Raw genomic sequence first — 23,699 nt, forward strand, 5'->3', positions numbered from 1 at the left:
GGAAGAAACCTCCAGCAGAACCAGGCTCAGGGAGGGGCAGTCTTCTGCTGGGACTGGTTGGGGCTGAGGGGAGAGAACCAGGAAAAAGACATGCTGTGGAGGGGAGCAGAGATCGATCACTAATGATTAAATGCAGAGTGGTGCAAACAGAGCAAAAAGAGAAAGAAACAGTGCATCATGGGAACCCCCCAGCAGTCTAAGTCTATAGCAGCATAACTAAGGGATGGTTCAGGGTCACCTGATCCAGCCCTAACTATAAGCTTTAGCAAAAAAGGAAAGTTTTAAGCCTAATCTTAAAAGTAGAGAGGGTGTCTGTCTCCATGATCTGAATTGGGAGCTGGTTCCACAGGAGAGGAGCCTGAAAGCTGAAGGCTCTGCCTCCCATTCTACTCTTACAAACCCTAGGAACTACAAGTAAGCCTGCAGTCTGAGAGCGAAGCGCTCTATTGGGGTGATATGGTACTATGAGGTCCCTAAGATAAGAAGGGACCTGATTATTCAAAACCTTATAAGTAAGAAGAAGAATTTTAAATTCTATTCTAGAATTAACAGGAAGCCAATGAAGAGAGGCCAATATGGGTGAGATATGCTCTCTCCTTCTAGTCCCTGTCAGTACTCTAGCTGCAGCATTTGAATTAACTGAAGGCTTTTCAGGGAACTTTTAGGACAACCTGATAATAATGAATTACAATAGTCCAGCCTAGAGGAAATAAATGCATGAATTAGTTTTTCAGCATCACTCTGAGACAAGACCTTTCTGATTTTAGAGATATTGCGTAAATGTAAAAAAGCAGTCCTACATATTTGTTTAATATGCGCTTTGAATGACATATCCTGATCAAAAATGACTCCAAGATTTCTCACAGTATTACTAGAGGTCAGGGTAATGCCATCCAGAGTAAGGATCTGGTTAGACACCATGTTTCTAAGATTTGTGGGGCCAAGTACAATAACTTCAGTTTTAGATAAAGTTGGGTATCATCTGCGTAACAATGAAAATTTAAGCAATGCTGTCTAATAATACTGCCTAAGGGAAGCATGTATAAAGTGAATAAAATTGGTCCTAGCACAGAACCTTGTGGAACTCCATAATTAACCTTAGTCTGTGAAGAAGATTCCCCATTTACATGAACAAATTGTAATCTATTAGATAAATATGATTCAAACCACCGCAGCGCAGTGCCTTTAATACCTATGGCATGCTCTAATCTCTGTAATAAAATTTTATGGTCAACAGTATCAAAAGCAGCACTGAGGTCTAACAGAACAAGCACAGAGATGAGTCCACTGTCTGAGGCCATAAGAAGATCATTTATAACCTTCACTAATGCTGTTTCTGTACTATGATGAATTCTAAAACCTGACTGAAACTCTTCAAATAGACCATTCCTCTGCAGATGATCAGTTAGCTGTTTTACAACTACCCTTTCAAGAATTTTTGAGAGAAAAGGAAGGTTGGAGATTGGCCTATAATTAGCTAAGATAGCTGGGTCAAGTGATGGCTTTTTAAGTAATGGTTTAATTACTGCCACCTTAAAAGCCTGTGGTACATAGCCAACTAACAAAGATAGATTGATCATATTTAAGATCGAAGCATTAAATAATGGTAGGGCTTCCTTGAGCAGCCTGGTAGGAATGGGGTCTAATAGACATGTTGATGGTTTGGATGAAGTAACTAATGAAAATAACTCAGACAGAACAATCGGAGAGAAAGAGTCTAACCAAATACCAGCATTACTGAAAGCAGCCAAAGATAATGATACGTCTTTGGGATGGTTATGAGTAATTTTTTCTCTAATAGTTAAAATTTTATTAGCAAAGAAAGTCATTAAGTCATTACTAGTTAAAGTTAATGGAATACTCAGCTCAATAGAGCTCTGACTCTTTGTCAGCCTGGCTACAGTGCTGAAAAGAAACCTGGGGTTGTTCTTATTTTCTTCAATTAGTGATGAGTAGTAAGATGTCCTAGCTTTACGGAGGGCTTTTTTATAGAGCAACAGACTCTTTTTCCAGGCTAAGTGAAGATCTTCTAAATTAGTGAGACGCCATTTCCTCTCCAACTTACGGGTTATCTGCTTTAAGCTACAAGTTTGTGAGTTATACCACGGAGTCAGACACTTCTGATTTAAGGATCTCTTTTTCAGAGGAGCTACAGCATCCAAAGTTGTCTTCAATGAGGATGTAAAACTGTTGACGAGATACTCTATCTCACTTACAGAGTTTAGGTAGCTACTCTGCACTGTGTTGGTATATGACATCAGAGAACATAAAGAAGGAATCATATCCTTAAACCTAGTTACAGCGCTTTCTGAAAGACTTCTACTGTAATTAAACTTATTCCCCACTGCAGGGTAGTCCATCAGAGTAAATGTAAATGTTATTAAGAAATGATCAGACAGAAGGGAGTTTTCAGGGAATACTGTTAAGTCTTCAATTTCCATACCATAAGTCAGAACAAGATCTAAGATATGATTAAAGTGGTGGGTGGACTCATTTACATTTTGAGCAAAGCCAATTGAGTCTAATAATAGATTAAATGCAGTGTTGAGGCTGTCATTCTCAGCATCTGTGTGGATGTTAAAATTGCCCACTATAATTATCTTATCTGAGCTAAGCACTAACCAGGTAACCAGGTTTCTGTAAGGCAGAATAAATCAATATGTTGATCAATTATTATATCATTTACCAACAGGGACTTAGAAGAGAGAGACCTAATGTTTAATAGACCACATTTAACTGTTTTAGACTGTGGTGCAGTTGAAGGTGCTATATATTTGTTCTTTTGAATTTTATGCTTAATAGATTTTTGCTGGTTATTGGTGGTCTGGGAGCAGGCACCGTCTCTACGGGGATGGGGTAATGAGGGGATGGCAGGGGGAGAGAAGCTGCAGAGAGGTGTGTAGACTACAGCTCTGCTTCCTGGTCCCAACCCTGGATAGTCACGGTTTGGAGGATTTAAGAAAATTGGCCAGATTTCTAGAAATGAGAGCTGCTCCATCCAAAGTGGGATGGATGCCGTCTCTCCTAAGAAGACCAGGTTTTCCCCAGAAGCTTTGCCAATTATCTATGAAGCCCACCTCATTTTTTGGACACCACTCAGACAGCCAGCAATTCAAGGAGAACATGCGGCTAAACATGTCACTCACGGTCCGATTGGGGAGGGGCCCAGAGAAAACTACAGAGTCCGACATTGTTTTTGCAAAGTTACACACCGATTTAATGTTAATTTTAGTGACCTCCAATTGGCGTAACCGGGTGTCATTACTGCCGACGTGAATTACAATCTTACCAAATTTACGCTTAGCCTTAGCCAGCAGTTTCAAATTTTCTTCAATGTTGCCTGCTCTGGCCCCCGGAAGACAATTGACTATGGTTGCTGGTGTCGCTAACTTCACATTTCTCAAAACAGAGTCGCCAATAACCAGAATTTCATCCCTCGCGGGTGTGTCGTCAGTGGGGAAAAAACGGTTAGAAATGTGAACGGGTTGGCGGTGTACACGGGGCTTCTGTTTAGGACTACGCTTCCTCCTCACAGTCACCCAGTCGGCCTGCTTTCCCGGCTGCTCGGGATCTGCCAGAGGGAAACTAAAGGTGGCTAAGCTACCTTGGTCCGCACCGACTACAGGGGCCTGGCTAGCTGTAGAATTTTCCACAGTGCGGAGCCGAGTCTCCAATTCGCCCAGCCTGGCCTCCAAAGCTACGAATAAGCTACACTTATTACAAGTACCATTACTGCTAAAGTGAGGCCGAGGAATAACTAAACATTTCACACCCAGAGCAGAAAAGTGCGGGAGAGACAGGAGAAGCCGCCATGCTAAACCGGCTAAGAGCTAGTAGCTGCGCTAAGCTAGCGGATTCCTAAAAACACACAAAGTGAATAATGTGTAAATAATTTAGAGGTGATTCAGCAGAAGGAGTGCTTTAGTTAAGGCACGTGAAGATTACACTGTGAAACAAATCGTAATCTAGATAACTAGATCAATCTAACTGCGCAGATTAAACAGCTAACAGATACAGAAAAACACCGCTGTGCTCCGGAACAGGAAGTGATACAATACCGCAGTGAGAGCCAACCACCAGTAGAGGCAAGCCAGGCATGATGGGGAGAAGAGACATCCCAGGATCAGGATCTGTCCCTCAGTGTAACACGCTTCAGGTGTGTGTGTGAAATACGCAATAACGTGATGTGCGCACGTGCTTCAGGCACGTGCACAGTACGTGATAACATGCGACGTGCACGCGCTTCTGGCATGTGTGCAATACGTGATAACGTGATGTGCACGCGCTTCTGGCATGTGTGCAGTACGTGATAACGCGATGTGCACGCGCTTCTGGCATGTGCACAGTACGTGATAACGCGATGTGCACGCGCTTCAGGCATGTACGCAGTATGTGATAACATGCGATGTACGCACGTGCTTCAGGCGTGTGTGAAATACACAATAATGTGATGTGCGCACACACTTCAGGCATGTGCATAGTATGTGATAACGTGATGTTCACGCGCTTCAGGCGTGTGCACAGTATGTGATAATGTGATGTGCATGCGCTTCAGGCGTGTGCACAGTATGTGATAACGTGATGTTCACGCGCTTCAGGCGTGTGCATAGTATAACGTGATGTTCACGCGCTTCAGGCGTGTGCACAGTATGTGATAACGTGATGTTCACGCGCTTCAGGCGTGTGCACAGTATGAGATAACATGATGTTCACGCGCTTCAGGCGTGTGCACAGTATGAGATAACGTGATGTGCACGTGCTTCAGGCATGTGCACAGTATGTGATAACATGATGTTCCCGTGCTTCAGGCGTGTGCAAAGTATGAGATAACGTGATGTGCACGCGCTTCAGGCATGTGTACAGTATGTGATAACGTGATGTGCACGTGCTTCAGGCATGTGCACAGTATGTGATAACGTGATGTTCCCGTGCTTCAGGCGTGTGCAAAGTATGAGATAACGTGATGTGCACGTGCTTCAGGCATGTGCACAGTATGTGATAACGTGATGTTCCCGTGCTTCAGGCGTGTGCAAAGTATGAGATAACGTGATGTGCACGCGCTTCAGGCATGTGTACAGTATGAGATAACGTGATGTGCACGTGCTTCAGGCATGTGCACAGTATGTGATAACGTGATGTTCCCGTGCTTCAGGCGTGTGCAAAGTATGAGATAACGTGATGTGCACGCGCTTCAGGCATGTGTACAGTATGTGATAACGTGATGTTCACACGCTTCAGGCGTGTGTGCACAGTTTGTGATTACGTGCAATGTGTGCACGTGCTTCAGGCATGTGCACAGTATGTGATTGCAGATGCAGAACGGTCTGAGCGATGTTCGTGCTTCCATCAACAATGTTGTTGTGGTTTGTGTGAGCTGGCTGCAGTGAAAGACAGCGGCGACTGAGCGGTGAGTCAAACATACATCCACGCACGTCTCTCAGATTAGTGAAGGATGCATTCTCAGAGGTAAGATGAGGTCACACTATGACTGGCCTTTCGACGTAGTCAGGCCTGTTTGGTGTCGAGCTCACCGTAGTCCTTGCGGGTGGTGCCCCTCTGGTAGGTGGGGGATCGAAGGCTGGGAGCACGGTCATTGTACAGGAGGGCGTTGTCGATGCGTGCATCAAAGACTCGTAAAAGAGGCTCCTTGTCCTCCCACTGGGACATGATCTTATTGTCAATGAACGTAGCAAACATCTGGGACTCAATGAAATGTGCCAAGAAGGGCAGGTTGGGCTCCGGCTGGTCGGACAGGAACGAGGCCTTGAACAGAGAGGAATCAAAGGTAGACGTAGTCATGACAACCAACATTTTCACCATTGGCCAAACAATCCACGTGTATCCAAACTGTGTCAAATAACTTCCTATATAGAATAGAATAATTCTTTATTGTCCACCGATCTTCTTCTCACCAGCACAAAAAAAGACAACACTAAAATACAAACATAGTCATACAAACACACAAATAAAACAAAGATACATAAATATTTTGTCCACTGCACATTTATGTGTCCATCTTTCTTAATTTTTGGAATTTTAAAGTCCTCTCAGCACAGGCTGTGGTGTGCACATGTGCTGCTGTTGAACTCGCCCCCTGAGACCTGCTGTGTTACAGCGTGAGCTCCACATACAGAACCAAGGTGCAGTCAGACTCTAGGTCAACTTAGATGCACTTTCTAGCTCCTCACAACGCATTTCTTTTTTGGCAAATGTGACGCAGACTCCGGAAAATATGGCGTCACCCTCTCTTCCCGTCATGTGTCCAAACCACCTCAACCTACTTTCCTGGACTTTGGACTTGTGTTGCTCTCATTCTCCAATTTCTTTTTCTCTTCAGCCTCGTACCTCAGTCCATCCCTGTCAGCGTTCTGATGTCTTCACTCAGCATCAGTGTGGGGGCGGAGCCTCAGCGCCTGAAGTTATTCACTTTACGCTTCAAGTTCAAATCCTGATCTTCATTAAACCTCAAATATTCTGCCTTCTTCCTGTCGTCTGCAAAGAGTCAAAATCCATAATCAAGTGCAAAAGGTGAGGGCCTACAGAATACAGAGCCGTCAAAAGGATAGGAACACTTGGTATTTCCCACATTTTAACTTCTTTATGCCATTTCAAATACAAACTAGAAGCACTCAGAGTGCAAACCTCCGCCAAGGCCATGGGGTCACTGACGCCATAACATCTACACGCCGTGGAAACATTGAACCTAAAAAAGTCTAACAATGATGTTTGCTCAGTAGTAAAAAAAGTTTCATCTGCTGTGACTGGATAGCATGTATCCTTAGCGCTTGACATCACAGTTTATTGCAACTTGCACTTTTCCCAGAAGCTACTGTCATCTGAGCACTGATATTGATATTGCATGTGCTTATAGACAAAAACAAATAAGAGACAAAATTCAATTTATTATTCAACTCAACTGCAAATATATGAATTTTTTAACATTTATGAAACACTTCTCTAAACAAGGCCATAGGGTCACTGACCCTAAAGAGATTCCCTCCTTGGCACAGTGATCTATTCAACAATTCAGTGTTACAACCAAAACTATGTTACATACACTTTTCTTTCCTGTATATTTGACATCCTTGACCATGAAAACATACCACTAGAACTTGGAATCACTTTTATATCTTTATTTGTTCAAAGGTTATTGTATAAAAACGATTTTTCGGTAATGCCGGTTTTCTTCTGGATCTAGCTCCATAACATTTGAAGCTACAACAAATCTGATGACACCTTACTGAATCAGTAGAGATTCAGCTACAATTTGGTGTTAGTTGTGCATCTCTAGCTTCATTTGTCACCTCACACTGACACATTTTCTATTTTCCCTATATTTTTGCATATTCTGGATCACCAGATCCGGAATCTGGATCCGATCATCACCAACTTTGTTGTTGATAGAACATTTGACTATGTTACACCCTATTTTTTTTTTCAAGCCTTTCTGCCTTGTTTTTTGTGGAGTTGGAAACTAGAATGTCAAAAATTCCCCCTATCTCGCAATGGTGAAGAATCCTTTAAAAAATTCCTGGATCCGGATCGTGATCTGGATCCAAAATTTCTTCAAAATCCTGCTGAGTTATCCTGCTGACAAACTGACAAACAGACAAACAAACAAACGCGACCAAAACATAACCTCCTTGGCGGAGGTACAAATATAAATTCTGAAATGATCCTTCTTAAAAGTCAAAGTAAATCTCTACAACTTGGTATATAAATTAACTAAAAGGTAAAAGCAAGATGATGGTTGCATACGGTAATCAGCCCCTTTGGTATAATACCTGTAAATAATCACTTTTATGAGGTACGTGTCTCTCACTTCCATAAATCTTCCTCAATTTGCTTTGCGGAAAACCCATATTCCATTCCCATCTTCCTCTTTGCTATCCATCAGGGCCGCACAAAGTGTTGCAGAATATTTAGTAGAATTCCACATTTTTAGCAGCTGAGGCAGGTTGGGACGCCACAGCATTGCGGGCTGCATTTACCAACAGTCAGACGGAGAAATTACGTGATGAGCTGGCAGCTAGAGATGAAGCGCAGTTGTTGGATGACCTTACTGTGCCACGCATTTGTGTGGATAATCATTTGCGAGAGCGTCACAGGGGACGCAACTGAGGGGTTCAGCCAGTGCCACCCTCTCTCCACCCATAAGGGTCTCCTCTCTCTCCACAGGGTCAGCAGTACCTGGGACTGTGGTGCCCTCTGCTGATGAACCAATGAAGGTTGGCAGATCTAAATGAACACCCGAAGAGAGTCAGGCTGGAGAATGTTTTTGCTGTAGTTTGAGGGGTCACAGCCTAAGAAATTGTCCTTCTGACCTCCTGGTATACCATGTCTTCTGTCTGCATGGCATCACTCTGGACGCGGTCTCGGACCATGGACACCAGTTTACATCACAGTTGTGGAGAGCTTTTTGTTCTCCCTTGGTGGCCACAGTCAGTCTGCCGTTAGTTTCCACTAACAGTCCAACGGCCCTGGATTGAGTATGCCCGAAAAGCACGGCTGAGCACCTCTACCAGAAGGACCCCGTTTGAGTGCTCCCTAGGATACCAAACCCTGTTGTTCCCAGTGCAAGAGGAGGAGTTGGCAGTGCCGTTCACAGGGGTCTGGACTGCCACCCGTTCTGCCTTGCTCAGCTCCAGGGATTGAGTTTGCCACCGCGTTTAAGGACACTGTAAAGTCTGATCAGGTCTGTCAATGTTTTGATGGATAATATTGTGTTTTCTTTGCATTTAGGTTGGATTTTATTTTGAGGCATGTGTTGTTTGATGTGATATTTATCTTAGTGTGAAATACATCTACAGCGTTGCTGCTCTTCTTGGGGACGTCTCTCTTTCAAAAAAAGATTTTAATCCCAATTCAACTAACCTAGTTACAGTGGATTGCTAAAGTATTTCACACATGTTAATTTGTTTATGGAGTTTCAAATACAAAAAGTAAATCAGGCTTCTCAATATAAAAATTTCTAAAATTATCTTCCTTCACAGCCACAGAAGCCTGTAACTTCTTCTGGGTTGTCTGGGTGTCTTGGTGGCTTTCCTCACTCTTCTCCTTCAGTTTTTGAGAACTGTCTCCTCCACACAGATTTACCACAGAGTGTCATACTGTTTGTATTTCTTCATAACTGATGGAAATAAAGTCCAAGACATATTCAGTGACTTGGAAATGTTCATGTATCCATCCCCTGACTTGTCTGAAGAAAACTGGCAATAAAACTGATTATTTACAGGTATTATACCAAAGGGGCTGATTACTTATGCAACCCATCATCTTGGGTTTTATATTTTTGATTAATTTATGTCGGGTTGTAGAGATTTACTTTCAGTTTGAGTTTAAGGAACATAATTTTAGAAATTTTTATATTGAGAAGTCTGATTTACTTTTTGTATTTGAAATATCATGAACAAATTAAAATGTGTGAAATACCAAGGGGATGAATACTTTTGCAAGCCACTCTAAATAAAGGTTAAAAAAGAGCTTGAATCCTTTGATTCAGCCGACTTCTCGGGAGTGAAACCAAAACGTATCAACTGGAACTGAATCCTATTCGGAATAATCCAAGCCAGAACCTTTCCTGGCACAGAGAGCAGTGTAATACCCCATAGTGACTGCAGTCCAGGGGTCACCATGGACAGACCACACAGACCATACAGAGGAATGCAAACAGATAAGATCAAGTGATCACGCCTAGAACTGAATAATCTAACTATCTATCTAAGTTTCCCCACCTACAAAGGATGTAGAGGTTTGTAATTTTTATCGTAGGTACACTTCAGCTGTGAGAGACAGAATCTAAAAAAAAGTTCAGAAAATCACATTTTATGATTTTTAAATAATTAATTTGAATCATTGACTCTATATATTACCATGGACAAAAAACAAAAGTGTGGTTTATTTGAAACAAATTTTGAAACAAATTTTGAGGAGTACTCACTGTTGGATCATCGGATCGAAGTCCGAGTCCACATTATATCTGTAACAAAGCGTCTTGGTAGAGCGACAAAAGCAACCTGACTTTGTGCTTGATTCTGTTACCTTGTCAAAGTTGTGGATCTGTTCCCTGCTGGTGAGCCAGGACTCTAGATCTGGAGTGTTCTGGATGACAAACACTTCATAGTCAGCAAACATGGCAGTGAAGCGGCTGGCAAATACCTCCCTCAGTTCGACGTTCAGCTTAGCGTTCCTTAACTCATCCTGTTCTTCACCCTCGGCCCTCTGACCCTCGACTCCGGCTGTCAGAACCTCTACAGGGGTTACAGTCACCCCGGCCCCTCTGGTCAATGCTGGCAGTCTTTCCAGGGTGGTGTTTCTCTGCAGGAGCTCCAGCACAGCAACATCCTCCCCTCTCAGGTTGCTGTTCTGCCTGTTGTCCTCCAACTCTGGCAGTATGGTGGTCTTAGCTTCACAAACCGGCGTGGATGGCACGCTGCTCGTGGCAGTGTGGGCGGTGCTGCGTGTCTGTGGAGGAGGCCCTGCGTTAACACCAAAGCTAAACAGCACCGCGGTGAGCTCCTGGATAAGGTCTGTCTTGTTGGGGAACTGGGGGAAGACTTCTTCTGGAAGCTCGATGTAGCAGTTATCAATGTCCACAAAACACAAGTTGGCCTGAGAAGAAAAATACACCGAAATGTTACGGGAAACCCTATTCAGACTGGAAGAGTTTCATACGGGGAGGTGGTGTGATTTCATTTGACACAACACAGCTGTAGTATTTTTGGTAGAATTACGTGGCATAAGAAAGCTTGGCATTAATAATGGAGATGGGCGTGGCTGCGCAGCAAACAGGCCTTATGCGCGGCCAGCTTTCCTAAAAGCTGGCTTTTAATACAAGATGAGCTGAACACTGCCACATCTTTTATTGTCTTGTTGATTTATTTTGTTCATGTATTTAACTAAATGTAATTTTAATTCCTTTTATTGTACAGCACTTTGGGGCAGTGTTGACTGTTTGTAAATGTGCTTTATAAATAAACCTGACCTTGACCTTGACCTAAAAAAGAATAAAGAGCGGCACAGCCACTGTAGCTCACACAGAGGACATAAGACATCACAGTTTCAGGTAGAAAAGTGGGCATGGCCACAGTCCACAGGTCATATCAAGGTCAAAATTAAAATATAGCCGCAAGCGGTGACTGATGGGGCATCAAGCATTTTGACTCGCAGCAGTAAGGGCTGTGGTCACCCCCCCCGGGCCCGTCACTCAGATGGCCTGTCCATGCATCGTAGTGGTGCCTTGGAGAAGCTATGTGACAAGTTTAATTGCCATCACACTTACAGTGTCGGAGCAAAATAGGTAGTAGTGAAGAGCAGGAATAAATCAAAATGGTCAAGAACTATGATTCTACGTAAGATGTAGGGTTCAGTAGTTATTGCCAAAAGTCTATTGTAGCAGATTTAGTAGTGGGTTCCTTGGGGAAGATATGCAAGACGTTTCACTGCTGACCCACTTATGGTGTTTGAGCAATAAAAGGTTTTTGAAAAGAACAGGAATAAATCAAAATGGCTGCCAAGTTATAAAATGGATGTAGGTGGGGGCAACATGGATAGATGTGCCTGAGCATCAGGAACACTAGAAAACAAAGGATTGTGATTCTAAGATATAGGGTTCCACGCAGGTGGTTTCAGCGCAGCTGTTTTGAGCTATTTGACTGTGCTCCTGTGCGTTGTCACAACGCTCACCTCTGCCTTTACTCCTTCACAGTGATCCTGCACTCCGCCAGCTCCATGGACGGCCACCTGGCTCTGGTCTCCAGCATCACATTGTTCCGCATTCCCTGGCTCGGGTTTTCCAAGCCTACTATCTATCCTGATTAGCTCTGGTTCACATCAGTGGTTCTGGTTCCATCGGACTGCCGTTCCCTCTTTCAACATCAGTCCAGTCTGGGTCTCAATGCTCCAGGCCTCCGTGCGCTTTCCAAACTGCTTTGCATTTCATTTCGATCACCTACAATAAAATCTAATTTTCTCTGTCATTCAGCCACCTGCTTTTGAGTCCGTAGCATTTTGTTTGGGTTCAGCAGAAACAACAGCAGCAAAACTGAAAGTCTCCGCTGCACAAGCCGCAGCACCACCCAAACCTGCCTCGTTAGCACTGCCACCAGTCCCATTAGTTCAGGCACCTGAACCACACATGTGACCCAGAACCCTTCTCCAGTAGTGTTGTTGATACATGTGCATCATTTCTGATGCAATGTTCTCTGTTTTTTTTCCACAGTACTCCAATGATTCCAGTAAGATTTTGTACCTCATCAATCTGCTCCAGGGAGGCTCTCACTTCGGCTACCGACTTCTGGAGTTCCAATTCACCCATACGCCACTCATACCCTATATTCACAAAGGAATTTCAACTGGTATTTGGCCACCCGATGCGCAAGTATTCCACCTCTTAACAATGCGGCACCATGGACTATTCCGTTGACTAAGCCGACTGGAACCCTGCAGCGTTGTGAAGTGCTGATGTCAAGAGTCTTTCCAAAGTCCTTAAAGATGAAAGGTGGGTTCAGGATGAACTCAAGGACCTGGACCAGCTCAACCATTATGCTCAATTATGCCAATGGTTATGCTCAAACCAGCATAACCATTGCCCTTGTTATATGGATAATAACCAGTTGGTGGGCATCAGCAGGAGAAGACCAAAGGACTGACCGGTCACTCCCACTCCAATCCTTTGTGACACAGACCCAGTGCTTCTTTCACTGAGCTCCACTAGCACCTGGAGCTCCCCCTGCTGATGGGCCAAGCTGCCCCCCCCAAGAGAAACAGAGAAGACTAGAAGCCGGGGGAGTGTATTTATTACAGTGCTAAGGGGTATATACACCAACAAAAATATAAACGCAACACTTTGGTTTTGCTCCCATTTCGTATGAGATGAACTCAAAGATCTAAACCTTTTTCACATACACAATATCACCATTTCCCTCAAATATTGTTCACAAACCAGTCTAAATCTGTGATAGTGAGCACTTATCCTTTGCTGAGATATCCATCCCACCTCACAGGTGTGCCATATCAAGATGCTGATTAGACAACCATGATTAGTGCACAGGTGTGCCTTAGACTGCCCACAATAAAAGGCCACTCTGAAAGGTGCAGTTTTATCACACAGCACAATGCCACAGATGTCGCAAGATTTGAGGGAGCGTGCAATTGGCATGCTGACAGCAGGAATGTCAACCAGAGCTGTTGCTCGTGTATTGAATGTTCATGTCTCTACCATAAGCCATCTCCAAAGGCGTTTCAGAGAATTTGGCTGTACATCCAACCAGCCTCACAACTACAGACCACGTGTAATCACACCAGCCCAGGACCTCCACATCCAGCATGTTCACCTCCAAGATCGTCTGAAACCAGCCACTCGGACAGCTGCTGGAACAATCGGTTTGCATAACCAAAGAATTTCTGCACAAACTGTCAGAAACCATCTCAGGGAAGCTCATCTGCATGCTCGTCGTCCACATCGGGGTCTCGACCTGACTCCAGTTCGTCGTCGTAACCGACTTGAGTGGGCAAATGCTCACATTCGCTGGCATTTGGCACGTTGGAGAGGTGTTCTCTTCACGGATGATGCGAAGGAGATGTGTTGCACTGCATGAGGCAAATGGTGGTCACACCAGATACTGACTGATTTCCCCCCCAAATAAAACAAAACTGCACCTTTCAGAGTGGCCTTTTATTGTGGGCAGTCTAAGGCACACCTGTGCACTAATCATGGTGTCTAATCAGCATCTTGATATGGCACACCTGTGTGGTGGGATGGATTATCTCAGCAAAGGAGAAGTGCTCACTATCACAGATTTAGACTGGTTTGTGAACAATATTTGAGGGAAATGGTGATACTGTGTATGTGGAAAAAGTTTTAGATCTTTGAGTTCATCTCATACAAAATGGAAGCAAAACCAAAAGTGTTGCGTTTATATTTTTGTTGAGTATATGTAGCAACTGCCCATGTGGCCACACTGCCCGTGGATTCAGGGCTATGGCTACCCCAAGTAAGATTCTTTGGTGAACATCCAGGTCCCAATCAAATTCTGGCCACCATTTTATTTCACCAGCAGTCATTGTCGGTTCCTGCACTCATCAACACCAGGCTGAGGATAATTTTTTGGACATAAAATAGTCTCTGATGCATGCATCCCGATTAAGGCACTCCCCTGCCTGCCATCACTCACCAGACACCAGCCGGTCATGTAGTGGTGTCATGTAACCAATCGGGAGACTATTCAGTTCTTTCTGTTTTCATCCATGACCCCCTGGTCTTAGGGCACCCCTTGGTCATCTTGCACACCCCTGGATAGAATGGCTGACTGGGGCAGTCACTCAGTGGAGTGAAGCCTGCCACAGCTGTGTCTTCAATCCTCTATGCTGCCCAGTGTCAGTAAGTCAACCAGCCCAGCACACCCCCAGACCTCCCACAAGAAGCTAGATGTGAGGTCCTGTGGTTTTGTCACACCTCGAGACTCACATGTCACCCTGGAATCCGAAGGACCTTGGACCTCGTCCAATGTCACTTCTGCTGACCTACTCCTGGTCGTTCCTGCTCCGACATCTGCCTGGATTTTGTCAATGGACTGCCTCATCCCAGGAAAACACCGTCGTCCTCACGGTCATGGATCAGTTCTCTAAGGTGGCACACTTTGTGGCCCTGCCAAAGCTGCCTTTGGCCCAGGAGACTGTGGACCTCCTAGTCCACCATGTATTCCAGCTGCATGGACTCCCAACAGACATCATGTCTGACCGAGGCCCCTAGTTCACCTCTTGTGTGTGGTACTCCTTGTGCTCGGCCCTGGGCACCTCGGTTAGTCTTTTGTCTGGGTTCCATCCCCTGACCAATGAAAAGGCGGAATGGGCAAACCAGGATCCATGCTACGCTGTGTAAGATCTTCCTACCTGACCACCTGGAGTACCCACCTGCCTTGGGTCAAATATGCCCACAACTCCCAGACGTGCTAACCCTCCAGACTCTCCCCTTTCAAGGCATCCCTTGGATACCAGCTGTTACTGTTCCCCAACCAAGAGGAAGAGCTCTCAGGCCCCTCAGTTCAGCAACACCTCAGATGCTGCTGTTGCGTGTAGAAGACGGCCTGTTCCACTCTCCTCCAGACAAAAGACAGGACCAAACTCCATGCAGACCAGCATCAGATCCTGGCCCCCAGAAACCAGCCTGGTCAGGAGGTATGGCTGTCATCCAAGGTCACCTCACCTGTGGCTCATCATTTCAGCTGTATTCAAACCTCAATTCAACACTTCCACCTTTGCCACAAACTCAGTCATCATAACATGGTATCAGGCTCCTCTCTTTCCCAAGATAGGGTTTTGTGTGTTCCTACACAGTCTGTTTTGAGTATTTGAGCTGTTGTGCATTCCTAAGCCTATTTTTGGGCTCTTGTGCATTGTCACGCTGCTCGCCTGTGTCTTTCCTCCTTCATAGTGATCCTGCACTCCATCAGCTCCGCGGGTGGCCACCTGGCTCTGGTCTCCATCATCACATCATTCCTGGCTTGGGTTTTCCAACCCCACGATCCATCCTGATCAGCTGTGGTTCTGGTTCCATCACACTGTGGCTTCCTGTTTCAACATCGGTCAAGTCTGGGTCTTAACGCTCCAGGCCTCTGTGCACATTTCCAAATTGCTTTGTATTTCAGTTTGATCACCCCAGTTCAATCACCTACAATAAAATCTCATTTTCTCTGTCCATTCAGCCACCGCTTTTGGGACCATAGCATTTTGTTTGGGTTCAGCTGAAACAACAGCAGCAAAACTGAAAGAAAAGACTTTAAAAATCTATGCAATAACTTTGGTGTGGCTAGGGTCTAAACATGGTACATATGTGCCACATTTTCAGAAGATTGAAAAAAATTGGAGAAGCTGTGAAAAAACAGATTTGCAAAAATTAAAAATGGCTGACAAGCTAACAAGGTGCAAATGGGTGTAGCCTATCCAGACAAATTTGCAAAACTATCAGATTTCATTTTGGGCCTGCTGTTTGTGACTTATGTAGCAAATTTCAGCTCAATTGTTGCATAAATGGCTGACAAATGGCCATATTTCAGAGTTTCAAATATGGGCACCATGGTGGCCACGGACCGTGGAACACCGAAAGTGGTCTCATAAAAGCAAAATTCATATATACCCATCATACATGGGCCCTCGTGCCGTGCGACCAGCTACCCAGGCCAGCGCGTCCTCTTGTGACTAGATGTGGGCAGGTGCATACAGGGGCCGACCTTCATCACATAAGTTTCAAGTCAATCAGGCAATGCATGAAGGAGATATGACAAGGTGATGGTTCATCCACTAGGAAGCACTCAGTGCACAGAGGAGCCAGGTGTGTTAAGGGGCTGACCCTCATTGCACATGTGAAGTTTCAAGTCATTTAGGCAAAGCATGAAGGCATTATCATGACTTGATTGTTCCATGGCGAAGGTCAAAATGGCGGCTCCATAGCAGCCACACCCTTCAACATACAAAAGGCTTTCGATAACTTTTGATCAGGATAGTCTTGAGATGATCTGAGAGAATTTGAAGTGCACTGGACAAAATCCCTAGGAGGAGTTCGTTTCAACTACAACGTGTGGAAATCATGCCAATTTACACAAAATTCAGAATGGCAGACTTCCTGTTTGGAGTAGACCAATGGTGCAAGAGGCTTTTGTACGTCTATGCAAGATACATGTGTACCAATTTTCATCTCCATACTCCAAAAAAAAAAAAAAACCCCTATGGGGAGGGGTTTTTGAAAGAGTCAAGGGGGTGCTGTAGAGGCATTTTGCCCCACCCATGGGCGACACCCATGGGCATGAATTGTAAGAGGTTGTCGTGCTCGACCTGTGTATCAATTTTCATGATGATATGACAAAATTAAAGCCGTCAAAAGTAAGAACGTAATTTCATGGCGAAGGGTCGGTATTCGGCACGCTGCCACACGGACGCCATTACTCGTAACTTCATGGCGATCATCGCGTACGTTCACCAACTTGTTCTGCATGTTTTAGAAGTGGAATGAAGTTGATTGGGTTAAGTATGTGACATCGGTACCTGTTAAAGTAAAAATAGGACATTTCCTGTTACCACCGGGGGGCAATATGACTTAGGTGGGAAGTTAATACGTGCACATGTTCAGGGCGGAGCCCTCATCATGTCCAGCAAGTTTGAAGGATCTACGATGAAGTATGTGGGTGTGACTGCAGTTCGAAGTGAAACGGCGTGCTCCGAAACACTCACCAAAGTTTGATGAACCCTAGCAGCCACGCCTTTTGACCTACAGAAATTCTTTTGATAACTTTTGATCAGCATAGGGTCATGATGATGTGAACCAACTTTGAAGACGATCGGATGAAATCCAGAGAACGAGTTTGTTCAAATGTAAGTAGTGGAAATGGCCAAAAATTACCTCAAAATAGAAACGTAAACTCAAAATGGCCGACTTCCTGTCAACTTTTCACCATGACGTTAAGAGACTTTTTTGTGCATCCCAGCATGGTAAATATGTGTACCGAATTTTGTGAGGCTACGATAAAAAAACCACCAATGCGGAGGGTTTTTTGAAAATTTCACTATTTCGCTGCGACCTTGTGCGAGACCCCCAAAATATCGAATTTCGGATCCGGCCGGATGACCGGAGTTTGGTGAGTTTTTGAGCTTAAATTTGGATTTCAAAAGTGAGAATAATAAATAATAATAACAATAATAAATAATAATAACAATTAATAACAATAATAAACAGCGCAATTACAATAGGGTCCTCGTAGGACTTTTTCCTACTTGGGCCCTAACAATAATAATAAATAATAATAAAAAAAAGCACAATTACAATAGGGTCCTCGTAGGACTTTTTCCTACTCAGGCCCTAATAATAATAATAAATAATAATAAAAAGCGCAATTACAATAGGGTCCTTGTAGGACTTTTATCTACTTGGGTCCTAATAAACAGCGCAATTGCAATAGGGTCCTTGAAGGACTTTTTCCAACTCTGGCCCTAATAATAATAATAAATAATAATAATAAATAATAATAAAAAGTGCAATTACAATAGGGTCCTTGTAGGACTTTTATCTACTTGGGTCCTAATAAACAGCGCAATTGCAACAGGGTCCTCGTAGGACTTTTTCCTACTCGGGCCCTAATAAAAAAACTATCTTTATGGTATTGTTAGTGCTTATTATTATTATTATTTTTTTTTTTTTTTGCTCTATTTCTATTTTCATGATACAGTTCAACTGTGTTTTTCTGTGTGTATGATAATAAAGTTCTACAGTGGGGTAAAAAAGAATTTAGTCAGTCCCTGATTGTGCAAGTTCTCCTACTTAGAAAGATGAGAGAGGTCTGCAATTTTCTTCATAGGTACACTTCAATTATGAGAGACAACATGAGAAAAAAATCCAGGAAATCACATTGTAGGATTTTTAAAGAATTTATTTGTAAATTATGGTGGAAAATAAGTATTTGGTCACCCACAAACAAGCAAGATTTCTGGCTCTCACAGACCTGTAACTTCTTTATGAAGCTCTTCTGTCCTCCACCTGTTACCTGTATTAATGGCACCTGTTTGAACTCGTTATCCGTATAAAAGACACCTGTCCACAGCCTCAAACAGTCAGACTCCAAACTCAACCATGGCCAAGACCAAAGAGCTGTCGAAGGACATCAGGAAGAACATTGTAGATGTGCACCAGGCTGGGAAGAGTGAATCTACAATAGTCAAGCAGGTTGGTGTGAATAAATCAACTGTGGGAGCAATTGTAAGAAAATGGAAGACATACAAGACCACTGATAATCTCCCTCGATCTAGGGCTCCACGCAAGATGTCATCCCGTGGGGTCAAAATGATCATGAGAACGGTGAACAAAAATCCCTGAATTACACGGAGGGACCTGATGAATGACCTGCAGAGAGCTGGGACCAAAGTAACAAAGGCTACACACTACGCAGAGAGGGACTCAAATCCTGCAGTGCCAGGCGTGTCCCCCTGCTTAAGACAGTACATGTCCAGGCCCATCTGAAGTTTCCCAGAGAGCATATGGATGATCCAGAAGAGGACTGGGAGAATATCATGTCATCAGATGAAACTAAAATAGAACATTTTAGTAAAAACTCAACTCATCGTGTTTGGAGGAAGAAGAATGCTGAGTTGCATCCCAAGAACACCATATCTACTGTGAAGCATGGGGGTGGAAACATCATGCTTTAGGGCTGTTTTTCTACAAAGGGGACAGGACGACTGATCTGTGTTAAGGGAAGAATGAACGGGGCCATGTATCATGAGATTTTAAGACAAAACCTCCTTCCATCAGTGAGAGCACTGAAGATGTAACGTGGCTGGGTCTTCCAGCATGACAATGATCCCAAACACACCGCTTGGGCAATGAAGGACTGGCTCCGTAAAAGCATTTCAAGGTCCTGGAGTGGCCAAGCCAGTCTCCAGACCTCAACCCCATAGAAAATTTGTTGAGGGAGTTGAAAGTCCGTGTTGGCCAACGACAGCCCCAAAACATCACTGCTCTAGAGGAGATCTGCATGGAGGAATGGACCAAAATACCAGCTACAGTGTGTGCAAACCTGGTGAAGACTTACAGGAAACGTTTGACCTCTGTCATTGCCAACAAAGATTATGTTACAAAGTAGTGAGCTGAACTTGTGTTACTGACCAAATACTTATTTTCCACCACTGTTGTCCATTCGGCTGCTCCCGTTCTTGTTTGGGGTCGCCACAGCAGATACAGCCAGATCTGCAAGGGTATTATTTGGCACAAGTTTTTTGCCGGATACTTCCTGACGCAACTCCAGTGTTACCCAGAGAAACACACACAGCCGCTGATGTTCCAAAGAGGTCTCCCATCCAAGTACTAACCAGATCCTGCACTGCCTAGCTTCTGAGATCTGACGGGATCAGGCTGACACAAGCACACCACCTGCACTTATTTTCCAGCATAATTTACAAATAAACTCTTTAAAAATCCTACAATGTGATTTTCTGGATTTCTTTTCTCATTTTTATCTCTCATAGTTGAAGTGTACCTATGATGAAAATTACAGACCTCTCTCATCTTTCTAAGTAGGAGAACTTGAACAGTCAGGGACTGACTAAATACTTTTTGGCCCCACTGTATATTCAGAGGTGCACTCTGCATGATGTGCAGAGAGGGCACAGGATATTTCTGACGTGTCCAATCACGTGGGTTTAACACAACCTGAGCACATTTCTACTTATTTAACAGGAAGCAAATCTTTATTGACACAGGAAAGTGACTTTACCTCCCCATACCAAAATAATCCTGTCAGATCAGACTTTGAGGTGTGATCGCTGACTGCCAGAAGAAACAGGAGCAGTCAGAAACTTGCTGAGGAGTTACACCTGTGAGCAGTTGGAGAGAAACGTTCTAACCTGATGAGGAGACACTGTACCTCTTGAGGCAATTCCAGTTTGGAGCGGTCAGCGCCCTCATCGGACTGCAGACCCATTATGTAGGGAACTGGAGCATCCAGGAAATGGAAGAGGGAAGCTGGCAGGATGGGAACGTAGACATGTTGCCACTGGAAGGGAAACAGCAGAGTCGTGATGCCCTCAGCCACAGTCATCAACCGCTGATAGTCTGAAAGAGACAGCCATCACAAAATGAAACTGCATTGCACGGACTCATCTAACACCAGGTGGATCAAACAAAGGACTCTGGACCTGCGAGGGAATCATAAACAAATCAATATTCAATCAATCAATAAACAAAATTTAAACCGACCACAAACTACACGATGAAACAACGCATTACCACCGAATCATAAAGGAATCAACACGAGGAAGAAAAGTTAAACCAATGACAAACTACATGATGAAACAACAAGTTACCGCTGAATCATAAAGGAATCAACACGAGGAAGAAGAGTTAAACCGACAACAAACTACATGATGAAACAACAAGTTACCACCGAATCATAAAGGAATCAACACGAGGAAGAAAAGTTAAACCAATGACAAACTACATGATGAAACAACAAGTTACCGCTGAATCATAAAGGAATCAACACGAGGAAGAAAAATTAAACTGACCACAAACTACACAATGAAACAAGTTACCGCCAAATCATAAAGGAATCAATGTGAGGAAGAAAAGTTAAACCGACCACAAACTACACAATGAAACAACAAGTTACCGCCAAATCATAAATGAATCAACACAAGGAAGAAAAATTAAACCGACCACAAACTACACAATGAAACAAGTTACTGCTGAATCATAAAGGAATCAACGCGAGGAAGAAAAATTAAACCGACCACAAACTACACAATGAAACAAGTTACTGCTGAATCATAAAGGAATCAACGCGAGGAAGAAAAATTAAACCGACCACAAACTACACAATGAAACAAGTTACTGCTGAATCATAAAGGAATCAACACGAGGAAGAAAAATTAAACCGACCACAAACTACACAATGAAACAAGTTACTGCTGAATCATAAAGGAATCAACACGAGGAAGAAAAATTAAACCGACCACAAGCTACACAATGAAACAAGTTACTGCTGAATCATAAAGGAATCAACACAAGGAAGAAAAATTAAACCGACCACAAGCTACACAATGAAACAAGTTACTGCTGAATCATAAAGGAATCAACACAAGGAAGAAAAATTAAACCAACCACAAACTACACAATGAAACAAGTTACTACTGAATCATAAAGGAATCAACACGGGGAACAAAAGTTAAACCAACCACAAACTACACGATGAAAGAACAAGTTACTGCCACACCCCCTTTCCTGATTGTTCCTCATGTGCACCTCGTTGACACCACCTGCCCCTCGTTTCACACTAATTAGTCCACATGCATTTAAACCCACAGTCCTTCACTTCCCCGCCAGATTGTTGTCTTCGTACCACTCTCCAGCACCCATTCACACTCCTGATTTTTGTCATACTGTGTCTGAACCTTGCTCTGTATCTTCGACCGTGCCTCTCGCCTCATCCCAGATGTCGGTGTTTGCTTGTGCCTCTGAACCCTGCTCATTTATGACTGCATCTCAGCCTGACCCTGCTTGTACCTCTGCCTCGCTGACTGATTACATGTGTACCAAACCCGAGCCTGGAATAAAGACCGTGATTTCGTCCACACCTATGCCTAGTCTGGAAGTCTGTATTGCGGGTCCAGCCGCCCCTGATGTCGGGCTGCTGCCCGTCCTGACACCGCCGAATCATAAAGGAATCAACATGAGGAAGAAACGTTAAACTGACCACAAACTACACAATGAAACAAGTTACCACAGAATCATAAACAAATTAACACGAGGAAGAAAATAGTAGAGAAGCTTGAATCTTCGACTGGACTGGGGTTGCTTGACGCGAGGACGTTTCGCTTCAAATCACAAAAGCTTCCTCAGCTAAAATTCTTGCTCTGGTAGTCTGACTTCTGTCTTGACTCTTGTAGAGAAGAAAAAACAGACGCCAACAATTTTGTTGGCGTCTGTTTTTTCTGAGGAAGCTTCTGCGATTTGAAGCGAAACGTCCTAGCGTAAAGCAACCCAGCCCAGTCGAAGATTCAAGCTTCTCTACTATGGAAACCACCTGGACAACTGAGAGCCTACACAGAAACGAGGAAGAAAAGTTAAACCGACCACAAACTACGCGATGAAAACAAGTTACCCCCGAATCATAAAGGAATCAACACGAGGAAGAAAAGTTAAACCGACCACAAACTACACAATGAAACAACGCATTACTGCAGAATCATTAACGAATCAACATGAGGAAGAAAATTCAGAGCGGCCATTGTTTCTGAGGGTGTTTATCGGGAAAACTATAATTTTTTTATGTTGATTGCAGACCCTAACCCTAACGCTGCAGCAGATCTGCAATCAACCACTTTTGTGGCGTTTCTCTGCTTGAAGCTTGAACCAACGAAGCAGTGCTCTGACCCGCTGTTTCGTTGCTTCACTGCTTTTTCAGAAGCAACAAAGTCCGCTTCTTAACCCCTCTCAAAGCCATTTAAAGATGTCAATCATGAGTCACTTCTGTGCTGATGAAAGTCACTAACTGGGACTCTTGTTTTGTTGCGTGCAAGAAACGCAAATCATCCTCCATTCCGTTGGCACAGCTCCACACATTGCGCTGCTCTCTGCCGAGTTAAGTTGGAGTCTGGTCCGGGAATTATAACTTTAATCAATCAATTTAAATAAATGGCACCTCTTTCCAAACATTATACAGACAATAAACCATTTTGTTTCTCCCAAAATGAGACAAAATGAGGAGTTACATTTGCGCCATTAATGTCTGAAACGAAATGCAAATTGGATAACATCTCAGAGTAAATGTACGCCTTGCAAAGGAAGATGTCGGAGACCAGGGAATACTCATAAATTGGATCTGGTTGTTCATGTGAAGCTGTAAAGGTGTTTTTCACTGCTCAACCATAAACATGGCAAGCCTCTAAAGAACAAAATGCCCCGTTGTTTCCCTCCAGAAGAATTTCTACGGCCTTGGTGAACCATTCGGCTGCCTTCTCCAACTTCAGCACACACGGACAGAAACTGACTCATCTGACTCACACATGAACAGAGACTGAAAGCATGCTCCCACCTCCACACCTACCGCCTCCTGTCCTCATCCCACACCCCATCCCGTCCCCCGTCCCCCGCTCATGCCACTCCCTTCCCCCTCTGGGGTGCTGCACAGTTTTAGCTGCTGTAGCTCCCCGTTCCC

General features: G+C 43.9%; 1 protein-coding gene across 1 annotated transcript in view; it reads right to left on the reverse strand.

Annotated features, from left to right (window-relative positions):
* dennd5b (DENN/MADD domain containing 5B) overlaps window positions 1-23,699 on the reverse strand; it is a 215,476-nt gene that overhangs the window by 100,481 nt on the left and 91,296 nt on the right. The window contains exons 5-7 of the mRNA XM_034163218.1: window positions 20,409-20,596; window positions 10,042-10,611; window positions 5,532-5,763 (exon numbers count right to left, since the gene is read on the reverse strand). Coding sequence (XP_034019109.1) covers window positions 5,532-5,763; window positions 10,042-10,611; window positions 20,409-20,596 — 990 coding nt within the window. The remainder of the gene's footprint in view (window positions 1-5,531; window positions 5,764-10,041; window positions 10,612-20,408; window positions 20,597-23,699) is intronic.

Source organism: Thalassophryne amazonica, chromosome 22 (assembly GCF_902500255.1).
Source record: "Thalassophryne amazonica chromosome 22, fThaAma1.1, whole genome shotgun sequence".
Taxonomy (NCBI): Eukaryota; Metazoa; Chordata; class Actinopteri; order Batrachoidiformes; family Batrachoididae; genus Thalassophryne; species Thalassophryne amazonica.